At 59.1% G+C, this 12783-nt stretch overlaps 1 protein-coding gene across 1 annotated transcript; it reads right to left on the bottom strand.

Moving 5' to 3' along the window:
• Positions 1-1553: 1553 nt before the first annotated feature.
• Positions 1554-10964, bottom strand: C4H13orf46 (chromosome 4 C13orf46 homolog). Its single transcript, XM_078069945.1, has 7 exons — positions 10778-10964; positions 7413-7464; positions 6694-6781; positions 6537-6584; positions 5548-5595; positions 3704-3771; positions 1554-1620 (listed from the first exon to the last, which is right to left on the bottom strand). Exons 1-7 carry the CDS (start codon positions 10962-10964, stop codon positions 1554-1556), a joined length of 558 nt encoding a protein of 185 aa, XP_077926071.1.
• Between the last annotated feature and the right edge of the window lie 1819 nt (positions 10965-12783).

The following is a 12783-nucleotide window of genomic DNA, read 5'->3' as shown; positions in this document are numbered from 1 at the left end:
AGGGCAGACCAGCTGTCTCTCCAGAAGCTTCCTGGGGGCCTTGGTAGTAGGCGGCAGCAGTTAGGGGTCGGGCAGGCACAGGGGCTGCCTGTCTGGGGGCTGGGACAGGGCACAAGCAGCAGCCCCAACCTCCGTGTATAGCACCTCTGAGCACCTGGCATATTATGAGCACTCAGCAGAGGGGCCTTTTCTGTGATCTGGTCACGTGACGACAGCATGGCCACATGCCTGTCCAGGGACGCCAGGTTCCGTGGTTGGATGTCAGCCCACAGTTTCCAGCTGCCTCTGAGCCTCCCTGTTCTCAGATGGACAGTGCTGCAGAGGGACGGCGGCTGTTTGGAGGTTTCACCTGTCTGACTCTTCTGGCTTCTGGGCCCAGATATTGCTCACCCTGAGATGCTGCTTGTCACCGGCCCGTGTCCTCCTGCACGCTTGCGTGTGCCGTAGGTGCGTGTGTGTGTGTGTGTGGGCACGACTGCCCACACGGTGCTTTGTGGGCAAGTGGATGTGCTCACACAGACGTTACCTGTGCACGTGTGTGTCCACATGCACGCACGGACACGTGTGTGCATGCATGTCGTGTAGATGTGTGCATCCGTGCACAATGTGCGCCGTGCGTGCATATACACGTGTGCGTGTACGTATGCTTGTGCATGAGTGTGCATGTGCGTGCATGAGAGTGAACGGGTGTGTGTGCTGTGTTCTCAGTCTTCGGTTGGACCACAGGTTGCCCTGGGGCGGTTTGCTGAGACTCGGCTGTCTGAACAGAGACACTCCAAATCCCTTGTCAAGGCTCCCTTTGTGTGGCCCTCTGCTCCCGCACCCATACCCTGCAAGCACCATCTCCCGAGCCTCGATCACAAGGCAGGACCCTGTGAGCCCCCTGGGACTGGGAGCTCCTGCACGCAGCCGCAAGCGTGGCGCACTCTTGGCAAAGCTCACCTCCCAGGGCCTCAGGGATCACGCCTAGCCTCCCTAAGGGCTCCTCTCACTGGGGCTGGGGACCCCCCAGGTGCATTTGGGGCCAAGTTTGTGGGCCATCGCTGAGAGCAGAGCCCTCTCCAGGGCCCCATGGGATCTGATTTTGTTTCTGGGTGTTCATAGGATCTGAAGGGTAGGGCTGGGTGATCACGGCCGCCATCATGCTCATGTGACCTGGGAGGCTCAGCCTTCTGTCACTGAGCCCACCTCCCTTCTCCCAGTTACATTTCAGGGAATGAGACGCATGGAAGGAAGAGATAGGGATCCCTCAACAGAGACCAGAGAAGGAGAACACCTTCCGTTCACACTTTATTGTGTCTTTTTAAAAGATGGCATCGTCCCTTAGCCAGCGGATCAGTGGTTCACACCTGGGTGGTCATCAGTGCCCTGAAATGGTTTGAGTGGTGTTTCTCAGGGCTGCTTGTCTGCACCCGCCCCCCCGCCCCGTCCCTCCCTCCCAGGTCACTGCAGGACTGAGGAGGCTGGGAAGTCAGGAGAGCAGCTTCCTGTTCCCTCCAGATGCCCCCTTGCCTTCCAGCCCAGTCCCAGTGCGAACTACCTTGTCAAGGCCGCTACACACTCTCCTTCACCTTCCTTCTGCTGGAATAAGGGATGCAGCACACCCAGCTGGTCTTGGTCCTGGAGGCCAAGAAGAGGGCAGAGCAGGTGAGAGACAGGCATCCCCCACCCGGGCTCAGAGCCCAGGGCCACAGGCGGCACCCCTCCACCCCAGAGGCGTGCCCCCTCATCAAGCCCAGGGGGCCCAGCGTTTGTCAGTCGGAGGGTGACAGGGCCCTGCACACACAGTCAGACTCCTGAGCAGAGCTGGGCTTGCCTTCCCACCAGCTGCCCGAGCTTCCTCCAGCCCACCCAGTGCCTTTGTGCTCTGTGCTGGGAGGCCTAAGAAGGGGCCCCTTGAACATGAAAGACCTCCCAGACCAGCTGAGCAAACTGCTCCCCTTGGCCCCAAAGCCAGGCTGTCTCCTGCTGTCCCCACACCCAGCCCTGCTCATTTCCAGAACACCACCGCCTGTGCTTTTCCCTCCTGGCTGGTCTCTGGGGTCTCCACTTCCAACCAAAGCTGCCTCTGGGACGAGTCAGCTGTCGCCCTTCCCTTTGCAGGGACCCCACAGCTCAATATCAAAGCATCCCACTGGGCAGTAAGCGACAGCTGGCCTATGGGTCCCCAACCCACCATCCGAATAGGATGAGGGAGAGCCTGGAGAAGCCTCAGCTCTGAGGAAAATGGAGATGGCAGATGAGCAGGGCAGTGGGACAGACAGGTCACCCTGATACTGCCCAGCAGGCGTGAAGGCCAGGCCCACATGGAGGGCTCTCCACAGACCCCCCTTCCCACTGGCTAACCGGCCTCCAGCAGCCAAGGCTTGGATCTGTGCGCTGGCCCCGGCTTACAGGTTTTCTGGGGGCAGCAGAGTCATCAGGCGGGGGGGCTGAGACCACGAGGCCAAGTGGGTGGACTCGGGATTGTCTGGCCCTTGGGGCAGAAAACAAAGCCACCAAGCTGCGTCCAGTGTGGCTGAATCCATGGCCACATCCGTTAAGAAACAATGAGAAAAATAAAGGTCTGCTTAAGAAAGACCCACCTACTTTCAGCCTAGATCTGGAAGTACGCCAGGGCAATGCTGGCATCTTAGCAAAAGCCGGGGAGACCCCCGTGTAAGTAGAGATGGGCAGGAGTGCGGGGCCGTGTGAGCCAAGGGGGTGGCCCGTCCTCCCAGAAGCTCCCCCGCAGTACATACAAGTCTGGGGGAAGGTGGTGGTTCTAAGGACACCACCAAGTAAGCAGAGGCCCCAAAGCTGCAGGCGCTCGCGGTGGGCGATGTGGAGATGGTGCCTGTGGAGACCCCCAGCCCCTCTCCCGAGGGCGTCGTGTGCGTCCCAGGTCCAGCCTCCGAGCCCACGTGCTCCTGCCCCATCCTCACTGTTGCTAAGAGGGGGCCTGGCGGACCTAGAGGCTTGTGTGTTTCAGTTATTTAAAAAGGACCATGTGTCGGGTTTACAAAGTAATTTACTTTGTATCTAAATATCTGTTGGAGATATTTTTCTTTTAAAAAGTGTTTAAGCAAATAAGCCGAGATATTAATATAGTTAATTCTGAGAAGTGGAAAATTGGATAAATTGCTATTTTCTTCTTAGTGTTTCTCTATATTGCTTAAAATAAAAATAGATCCATGGGCCCTTGGGTGACACAGCGACCTGCTCCCAGCGCCCTTTATAGCCTGAGGATGTCGTGGAACTTGGCTGGCCCTACCCAGTCTCCACCATAAAACAGTGTAGGTAGTCAGGACAAATGTGCCTCCCACCCCAGCCCCGGGGCCCGCTTTGCAGAGACTCTGGCCGGTGATGGGTCCTCCCTCCCGGCGAAACCCCAAACTGAGAAGCTGGAACCACCCACATGGCAACACTTCCCTCCCTCCTTCTCTGCTTCCTCCCACCTCTCCTGCCTCATTCTCTGGCCAATTTGTCAGCTCATGGGATGGGGAGAAAGGGTCTGGCGGGGGGGTGAGTGGGACTCCAGGTAAGGGTCGTCCCAAAGTCCCACCGCTCCCCTCTCAGCCCCTTCAGACTCATGGGTGCTTGGGTGTCTGCCCGCAGGGGGAAGGGAGGAGCGCATGCAGTGGGGTTCTGCCCATTCAGCATGAGGTCCAGTGGGCCCACCGGACATCGCAGTAGAGGAGAACCCCCCCCACGCATCACTCACTCGTCTTCTGACAAACCCCCCATGTCCATCTGGGACCGCTTCTCTTCTCTCATGGCACCTGTGACCACCTGTGGAAAGTGGCAGGAGCTGTTTAGGGAACCATGCTGAATCAACCCATCAACCACAGCCACCAAGGCCAGACCTGCTAGACCTGCGCAAGGACCAGATGGGGGCATGGAGACTGTGCTGGCACTGAGACTCTTCCCAGAAGGTGGGGCACCCTCAAGTGAAAATTTCCAAAGAGGTGGAGGGGGCACCTGGCTCAGTCAGTTAAGTGTCTGACTCTTGATTTCAGCTCAGGTCAAGATCTCAGCATTGTGAGATCAAGCCCTGCGTTGGGCTCACATGCTGAGTGTAGAGCCTGCTTAAGATTCTCTCTCTCTCCCTCCCTCTGCCCCTCCCCTCCCCTGCTCTCTCTCATTCTGTGTGTGTCTCTCTCTAAAAGAAAGAAGGGAGGGAAGGAAGGAAGGAAGGAAGGAAGGAAGGAAGGAAGGAAGGAAGGAGGGAAGGAAGGAAAGGAGGGAGGAAGGAAGGAGGGAAGGAAGGAAGGAAGGAAAGAAACTTCCAGTTAGGGCACCCTGACCAAGAAATTGTGCCCTTGATGTGGGCCACTGTGACCTCCAGACTGTAATCCCAACTCTGTCACTGGATGACCCTCCTTGAGTCCTTAAAACCTGTGGTACCCCTAAAATAGCCTTGTGCAGGGTTAGTAGCCAGCATTCTTCACTGTACCACATGTTCTGGGTGCAAAGAGATAGGAGGTGCAATCTGGAAAAGAACAATCCCTAGGCAGGAGCTTAAATTTCTAAGATAGAACTTCAAAACACTTCCAGGGATGACTGCCCACTACAGCTGAGAAATGGAGGACACCCTAGGACATTTGTGTTGGATGGTCCAGACAGGCCATTGGTCAACACCTTCATTTTACAAAAAATGATGATACTGTGAGAATGATGATGATGATGACAATGGTGATGAGGTGATGGTGTTGTTGTTGGTGGTGATGGTGATGATGGTGGAGATGGTGATGGTGTTGGTGTTGGTGATGGTGATAATGGTGGTGGTGATGGTGGTGATGGTGATGGTGGTGGTGGTGATGGTGGTGATGATGGTGGTGATGTTGATGGTGGTGATGGCGGTGATGGTGGTGATGGTGGTGATGGTGGTGATGGTGGTGGTGGTGGTGATGGTGGTGGAAGTGATGGTGGTGATGGTGGTGATGTTGATGGTGGTGATGGTGGTGATGGTGGTGATGGTGGTGATGGTGGTGGTGGTGGTGATGGTGGTGGAAGTGATGGTGGTGATGGTGGTGATGGTGATGGTGGTGATGGTGGTGGTGATTGTACCTGATACTGAGGCTTTCTGGGTATAGGCACCATCTGAGTGCTTTACAGAACAACCCTGGAATGTGGGTACTACTAAGATCCCCATTGTATGGATGAAACAACAGAGGCACTGAGAGGTATGGTGACTTGAGTATTTACTGGCAGAGCCAGATGTGGAGACCAGGTCTCCAACTCCCAAGCCTATGCCCTTTGTACCACCCCAGTGTGATCCCAGAAGAGGTTCTCAGGGCCTATGGGCACCCTGAGGGTTGACCCTGGCCCTGGAGTCTCTGATGATGCCAGAATGTGTGCAGGTTGGAGGATAAGAAGGAGGCAAGGGTGGCTTTCAGATTCCCAGGTCAGTCCTCAGCACCCCAGAGTCCTCCTGGCACTGCTGGCCCACCTCGGCCTCAGCCTGCAATACATTCTTGTGGGACAGGTTCATTGGACAAGCCTCGTGGGCCCTGAGCACCAACATTCCTGGCAGGTGGTCTGGCTCTGTCATCTGAGGGCTTTTACCTCCTCGGCATGGTCTCCCAGATCAATCTCCACAAACACAGATGGTTTCTGTGAATGGAAACCAAAGAGGTATGGATGGCAGGCTAGGGTGAGCTGGAGAGGAGAGGAGGCTTCCTGGGAGGGGCACTGGGCTCTGGGCCCTGGGGCAGCCGGGTCTGCATGACCACCACTGGGGCCACAAGATAGTGGCTGTGCTCAGTGGGGGCTCCTGAGGAGCTGGGCAGAGAGGTGCTGGCCGTGTGGATGGCAAGGTGTCCATGGCCAGTACTGGCAGAGAGAAGGGAACGACTATGGCCTCCCATCTCTCCCTACTCACCCCCTCAGGTCCCTGAGATCCTGGGGTCTCCCCTGGCTTCCCTCTTTGAGAACCAGGGCTGTGGGTCACAAGGCAATGCCCAGAGCTGGCCCATACCTGCACACTGCCCACCAGCCTCCTGGTACCCACTCTGCCCTGCGCTGGTGAGGACTCCCACTGAGGCACGAAAGCCTCAGGCAGCTCCCGGGGCTGCTGCCCACCTGGGCCGGCCCAGAACGCCAGATGTGTCTGGGGATGAACCCCTGGATCCCACCAGGGACTGTCGTAGGTCCTGATAAAACAGGTCCAGCTCCTTCTCCATTCCCTCCCACAATTGGGAAGAAAATGAGAGCCTCCTTCCCTCAGAAAGTGCCCAGTGGGGATTCCTACCACCGCTCTGATGGGTCTCTGGCCGGTGCACCAGGGCATGGGCAGGGGGCATGTCTCTGAGCCACCTGTCAGGTCCCATATGCCTTTGGCAACTGTGCTGTTTGGAAAGCTGGGGTTAAGATGCCCAGCATCAGCCAGGAGCACAGGGCTGGGCCCAAAGTCTCTTGGGTTGAGGCCACACTGGGTCCAGCCTACAGCATGGCCCTGCCAAGAGGACCCCAGGACCACGTGTCCACAGCCTGCTGGTGGTCCCACAGGACTGTGCCTGGCAGGCCTTCCTGTTAAGAAAGTCAAAGGCTCTTGCCTCTTTTCCTGGAGGGTCATCCAGCTTGATGGACTCTGGTCCTTGTTCCTAGGGAGGACACCCAATAGGTAAATACCAGCAGGACCCGAGGACAGCAGACATGTGTCCGGCCAGCCCTCCCACTCTTGCCAGTGGCCTCTGGGTGGCTCCTCTTCACCTCTGTTTCTGTCCTTCCACCGTCTGGGTCCAACTTTCTGAGGGCATCCTGATTCTTCTCCTGCTTGTCTTCCTCAGAGTCTGCCTGACTGTAGGAGGAGTGGGGCGATGGATCAGGATGGGCGCCATGGAGATGTGGCTTCCGCCTGGCCCTTTCTCCCCTTGGGTGTTGGGAAAGTTCTGGGACGTGCCCCTGTGGAGCAGGGTGGGACAGGTTGTGGAGGCCCTTTCTCCTGCCTGGGGGTGGGAGGGTGGGTGGGCTGGAGGACGAGGCAGAGGTGTCCAGCACTAGGCATCGAGGACTAGGCAGTGCTACTCGAGGAAGGTTCTATGGCGATGTGGTGGTGCCGGGGGCCTGTCCACCAATGGCGTTGCACATCCAGACCTTCCCCAACAAATGAGACCTCTGGCATGCCCAGCGGTCTGGAGAGTCGAGTGCAAATGTCTGCCTAGGACAGGCGCCTGCTCCAAGAGTCTGGGCCTTGGCCAGCTGCAGGGGCCGCAGGAGCGGGGCGGGGGGGGGGGGGTGCGGGGGGGGCTCGCAGCCCTGAGATACCCTCCCACCTGAGCCGTTGGGGTCTTCTCAGGACACCCTTTCTTCTCAGGGTTCCTTCAGGGTCCGAGTGTCGACCTCGGGGCTGGGCCTGCTCCCCACCCCACTGTCTCCTGTGTCATCCTCGTGTCTCTGAAAACCACCTCTCCTGGACAACGACCACCTACCAGCTAGCTTCTTCAATGTCACCTTGTAGGTCCTTTCCCTGGTCCTCGGACTCTGGGGAGGAAGGAACAGCATTTGCCATCAGCTCTCCCTGGGCCCGTGGCCTGGCCCTGTGAGGACTGACAGCACCCCAGCCCAGCCCTTCGGGGAGTGAGGGGCCCAGAGCCTGGCCCTACAAGGACGGACAGGCCTTCCTGCAGGTGCTGAGTCTGAGAGGACAGTCCAGGTCTCATTTCTGTGTGGCCGCATCTGAGCCCAGAATGGTAGAGGTGGCTGGTTCCCGGTAGCTGCCCCCTCCCCTCCAGCAGCTCGGTCCCCCGTCCTCCAGCCCTGCACACCCGGGCCCAGGATGCAGACACGGTACAGCCAGGTGGGAAATGACAAAGCCTTCAATCATCCTTTTGACGGGAGGCCTGGTGAGATGCCTCGGAGCACCCTGTTACCGCAGAGGATTTCCGTACAGAATCCCGACAGCTCACAGGTCTCAGAGCTGCAGGCACCTGTGGGCTGGGGCGGTGATGGCTGGGCTCCGGGAGGCGGCCTGCACACAGCTCCCACTTCTCGGCAGAGACCAACAGCATGGCTGGCCCTTGCGCTCTCCCATGCCATCCTGCCCTGGGCTTGGGGTCGGGGATCCCCTGCCCCATGCCAGGCGACCTGCCTTGGCGGGAGAGTCATCTCAGCCAGGCCTCCCGGGTGCTCAGGGCACGTGGCCTTGGCCGTGTCGTCCGGACACTTCTCTCTGACTCGTGTGAGTCGCCTGCAGGTGAGAACTAGGGGTCCTCCGTCCTTCTCTTGTTGGCCGCACCCACACAGGCTCAGGGACGCCGAGGCCGGTGCTGGCCACCCGAGACAAAGCCCTAAAGGCAACGGGCAGGGATCTGAGGGAGCAGGGCTCTGGGTGGGGGGTGCAGCCCTTGGTCCTCAGTGCGTGTTTCAGAACTTAATGGCTCTCGAGACATCCCTCACGGAGAAGCTGCCCAGTCTCCACCTCAGAGAACAGGACCTGAGTGATTCAGACGCAGTAGTTTTCTAGCAGGGATTTTAGAATTGATTTCTTTTGGAAAGTCTTCAGCAGGCCCCCACCTGTAGGCACTCATGTGCGTGCGTGTGCGTGTACGTGCCTGTTTTAGAAGACCCGGGGCTGATCCCTGAACCTGCTTCTTCCTATAATGTGTATCTGGCAAGAAGGAAGAATCAGTAAAAAGAGAGACGTGATTTCTTTTCCTCAAAGTAGACCCCCCAGTACATCTTCTGTCATAGAGGAAGGAGATTAATACTAAGTGTCTGCAGGTCTCGCCCCTTTCCTTTTCCTAAGACAGCGCCTGAGTGTATCAGGGCTCGGAGCACGTCGGGGCAGTGAGCGACCCCTGAGTCTGGAGGGCTCAGCCGACGGACGTGCGGCAGGCAGAGGGCTGGGGGCCGACGGGTGCCGCTCCGGGGCTGAGTGAGGTCTGAGGACAGAGCAGCGGGGTCTCCAGAAGGTTCCCTCTGCTGCCTCTCTTCCTCAGCCGAGATGTGGCTATCTTCAAACTGCTTACAGATTACGTTTTGGCTGTGAGACCGCCTCCTGGGGTCCAGTGGGTGGCGGCGGGCCTGCAGGCACAGGCTGGGGGTCGGGCCGTGGCCTCGTCCTCTGGACAGCTAGTCAAGTATCCGAAATTATGGCAACGGTGGTGCGGAGCTGGCCGGGGAGGGGGAGCGACAGTGACCAAGACCCTCTTCGTAACAGGCCTTGACTCTGTGACGGGGTGCTTCAGGGGCCTGACGGCACTGCTTTCACCTGGGCCACACGGCTGAGGGCTTCAGCAGGTCCCACCCACCTCGGAGGAAGCCCCCCACCTCCTCTCTGGACACACCCCCCCTTGAGCATGCACGAGCGGTGGACGGAGAGCTGGCTGCGGGCAAGGGTGCCCTCGCACAGGAGGGGTGGCAAGACGGGCCTGGGCGCCAGGGTCCCGGGCCGGCACTGTGGACACAGCGGCGTGAGCCCGGGCAGGTCCCGCGGGGGCGTCCTGTGCGGGCGGCCAGGGTGGGGAGGTGGGCTCAGTGCGTGGCCACCCAGCGTTCTAGCACACAGCCGCTGGGTTCCTGCTGTTCCCTCCGACACCGGGCTCATCCTGAGGCCCGACTGGACAGCAAGGCTGCAGATGTGCTCCAGCCAGCCCTCGTCCCGCCCACTGGGCTTGCAGCCGGGCTCCTGTGTCCTCCTCGCCCCTGCTCCTGGCCGGTGTACGCCCGGCAGGGCCCCCTCTTCTGGTCCTATTTTACCATGCGGACAGTGGGACCTGGAGCAGCCTGCCCCGTGCCCGGCTGGTGAGCCTGCTGCTGTCCACCCTGTGGTCTCCGGGAGGCGGAACCCCTCCGGGGTGTCCTGTGGGGCCGCCAGGTCACGTGAGGTAGGACAGGGTGCCACGGGGCTGCCTCTCTGCCATTCACCCTGTTTGGGGAGACCCAGCGGTGCTGGTGGGAGTATCGGAAATGGTGGGGGCGAGATTGTCCTCTCCTGTGGCCGGCCCCGTGGCGGCCTTATCAGACACCCCCTGGGTCAATTTGCAATGTTGCCTGCATAGACTTAGTTTGATCTCTTCTTTGGGAAGCTTCACTCCTCTTCAGTGAGCCTGCGAAAGCGTCGCCCTGCTCAGAGGGCTCACGGGACGGAGGTGGTGGGAGAACCTCGCAGCGGCCCCAGCCGCCAGCCAGCGGTGAGCACCTGCTCCTCCTCCCCTCCTGAGATTTTTACACCGAGAGAGCAGATATTCACCCCTCGGGCTGGAACAGCAAACGCCATTTCCCGCTTACTGTTTCCGTTCCGCGGCGTCCCAACATCCTCATAAAGGGCCACTCGCTGGGTGGCCTTCCCAGCAGAGCCAGAACCTCGGAGGGCCCAGCAAATGACTGAACCAGTCACCTTCATCTCTCAGCCAACTCGGGGTCCGGCCCTCCAGGGAGAGGAGCTGGGGAGCCCGGGGGGAGAACCTCACGGTTCACACGAGGACTAGGTGTTCTGCCCGGCCCCCATGGCAGAGCGTTTAGGGAGAGCTTAGGTGGCAAGCACCGCCACGTGTAAGTTAGCGGGCCCGTATCCCTTGTCCGTTACCCCCATGGGCTCACTGCTGGCCCTGCCTGGCAGGTTCCCTGAGCGGGACCGACCAGAGACGTTCCACGTGGCCACGGCCTTCTGGATGCACAACCCACCTCGCCCCCCTCCCAACCTCAGCACAGCTTCCCGTGGCCGCCTCAGTGGGTCCCAGCCCCCGGTTCGGCCACCGGCAGACCCCGGGTCGAGCATGCTCTGCCCGGCCCTTAGGATTCTCCGCAGGGGCAAGGGGGCCGGGCTGGCGGGAGGGACGCCGCTGGGGCCTACCCGGCTCCTTGGACAGCTTCTTGAGGCAGCTCGGAGGGTCCCCCTTCTGATGCAGGCCGCCCACACTCCTGCTCCTCTGGAGCTCGGCCACCTCGCCGCCTGCCTTGGGGCGTCCGGGGGCAACCCCCGATGGAGAGGCCCCGGGGCCCAGCCGGCGCCTCCGGTGTGCGGCCGCGTCCTTCTCCATCCTCCTCCCCTCCGCCGGGTTTTGGGAAAGAAGAGGGACGCAGGCTCCCAAGCGCACCCTCAGATGGAGCGCATGGCTTCCAACCTCCGCCCGACGAGCAGCCCAGTGTGGCCAGGGGGCCCCCGTTGCCAAGTGGCCCCTGTGACATCACTGTGCAGTCAGAGGTCAGAAGTCAGCCCGGCGCAGCCCTTCCCGCGGCTGCCCTCCCTCGAGGCCTTCACCAGCCCTCGCCCAGGCAGGGTGGATGCTGAGCACGTCTGCTGTGGGGTCGGCCTCGAGCCTTTGGACGATTTCACTTTGAGAATCTTTCTTTTCCTCTGAGAGACGTCACCACGGACCAAACCCGGGCAAGCGGACCCAGGGCTCGGGGGCGGCAGTGGTGGTGCCACGGGCATTCATCCGGGCGGACCAAGCGGGGAGGCTGCGTGTGGCGTGGGGGGTGGACGGGCAGCTGCGAGCTGCCAGCTGGCGAGCGCGGCCGACACGAGGCACCACCACGGAGACTCGGACGCTGGCTCCCCGCAGGCGGCGGGCGGCCAGGCCGACACGGACGCGGGCGCCGCCAGGGCTGGTCTCTCCGGGAGCTGCTCCGCCAGCACGTGCCTCCTCCCCTGTCCTCCCACGGTCGACCCTCTGCATGTCCCTGTCCTGATCTTCTGTTTGTTCAGTTCTTCTTCTGAGTCTAGTGACATTAGTTTCGGGGACAACATAGTGTCTCAACTCTCTACAGGGTGCTGTGCTCACCTCAAGTGCAGCCGTCTGTCACCTGGCCGCGCCCTCCCTGACGGCACCGTCTCAGCCCGTGACCGAGTCAGTCCACACCCGGAGCCCCGGACCTCCCTGCCCTCCGCGCGCCCCGTTGATTCTCTGTATTTATGGCTCTGATTCTGCTTTCTGGGTATTCATTCGTTTGTCGTTTATAGTCCACTTGTCGGTGGAATCATACGGTCATTTGCCTTTATCAGTCTGACTTAGTTCACTTGGCATGATACCCTCTAGGTCCAACCCTGTTGTCACAAGGGACACAATCTGATCTTTCTGACGGCTCAGTAATACTCCACCGTGTGTACACACCACATCGTCTTTATCCCTTCATCTGCTGATGGACACTCGGGCTGCTTCCGCATCCTGGCTGTTGTAGATGCTACTCCTATAAACACGGGGGCACGTATCCCTTTGAATCAGTGTTTTTGTATCCTTTGGGGTAAACACCCAGTAGTGCAATTGCTGGGTCGTGGGGTAGGGTAGCTCTATTTTTAACCTTGTGACGAAACTCCATACTGTTTTCCAGAGTTTGCATCCCCCCAACAGTGCAAGATTTGGGTTCCCCTTTCCCCGCGTCCTCACCAACACCTGTTGTCTCTTGTGTTATTGATTTTAGCCATTCTGACAGGTGTGAGGTGATATCTCACTATGGTTTTGACTGGTATTTTCCTGGTAATGAGTGATGTTGAGCATCTTTTCATGTGTCTGTTGGCTGTGTCCTAATCTTAGAAGGACACCAGGCATATGGGATTAGGGCCCACCCTAATGACTTTATGTGACCTCTATAACCTTAATTACCTCTTTAAAGATCCTGTCTCCAAATACAGCCACAGTCTGAGGTGCTGGGGTCAGGACTTCACCATGAGTATTTGGGGGACACAATTCAGCCCATAATACAACTTAACAGAAAATGTCTGGTAGCATCCCAGCATACGTTTTTAATCTCCAAACATCCAAGGCCACGGGAGACAGATCATAGTAGGGGTTTTCCCTGAGCAACTGGCAGATCATAAATACTCAGAACAAAGCAGAAGAGACTCCCTAATTCCACATG

Source organism: Halichoerus grypus, chromosome 4 (genome assembly GCF_964656455.1).
Source record: "Halichoerus grypus chromosome 4, mHalGry1.hap1.1, whole genome shotgun sequence".
NCBI classification, from domain to species: Eukaryota; Metazoa; Chordata; class Mammalia; order Carnivora; family Phocidae; genus Halichoerus; species Halichoerus grypus.
The sequence above is the reverse complement of the archived record's forward strand: the minus strand, read 5'-3'. Positions and strand labels throughout refer to the sequence as shown.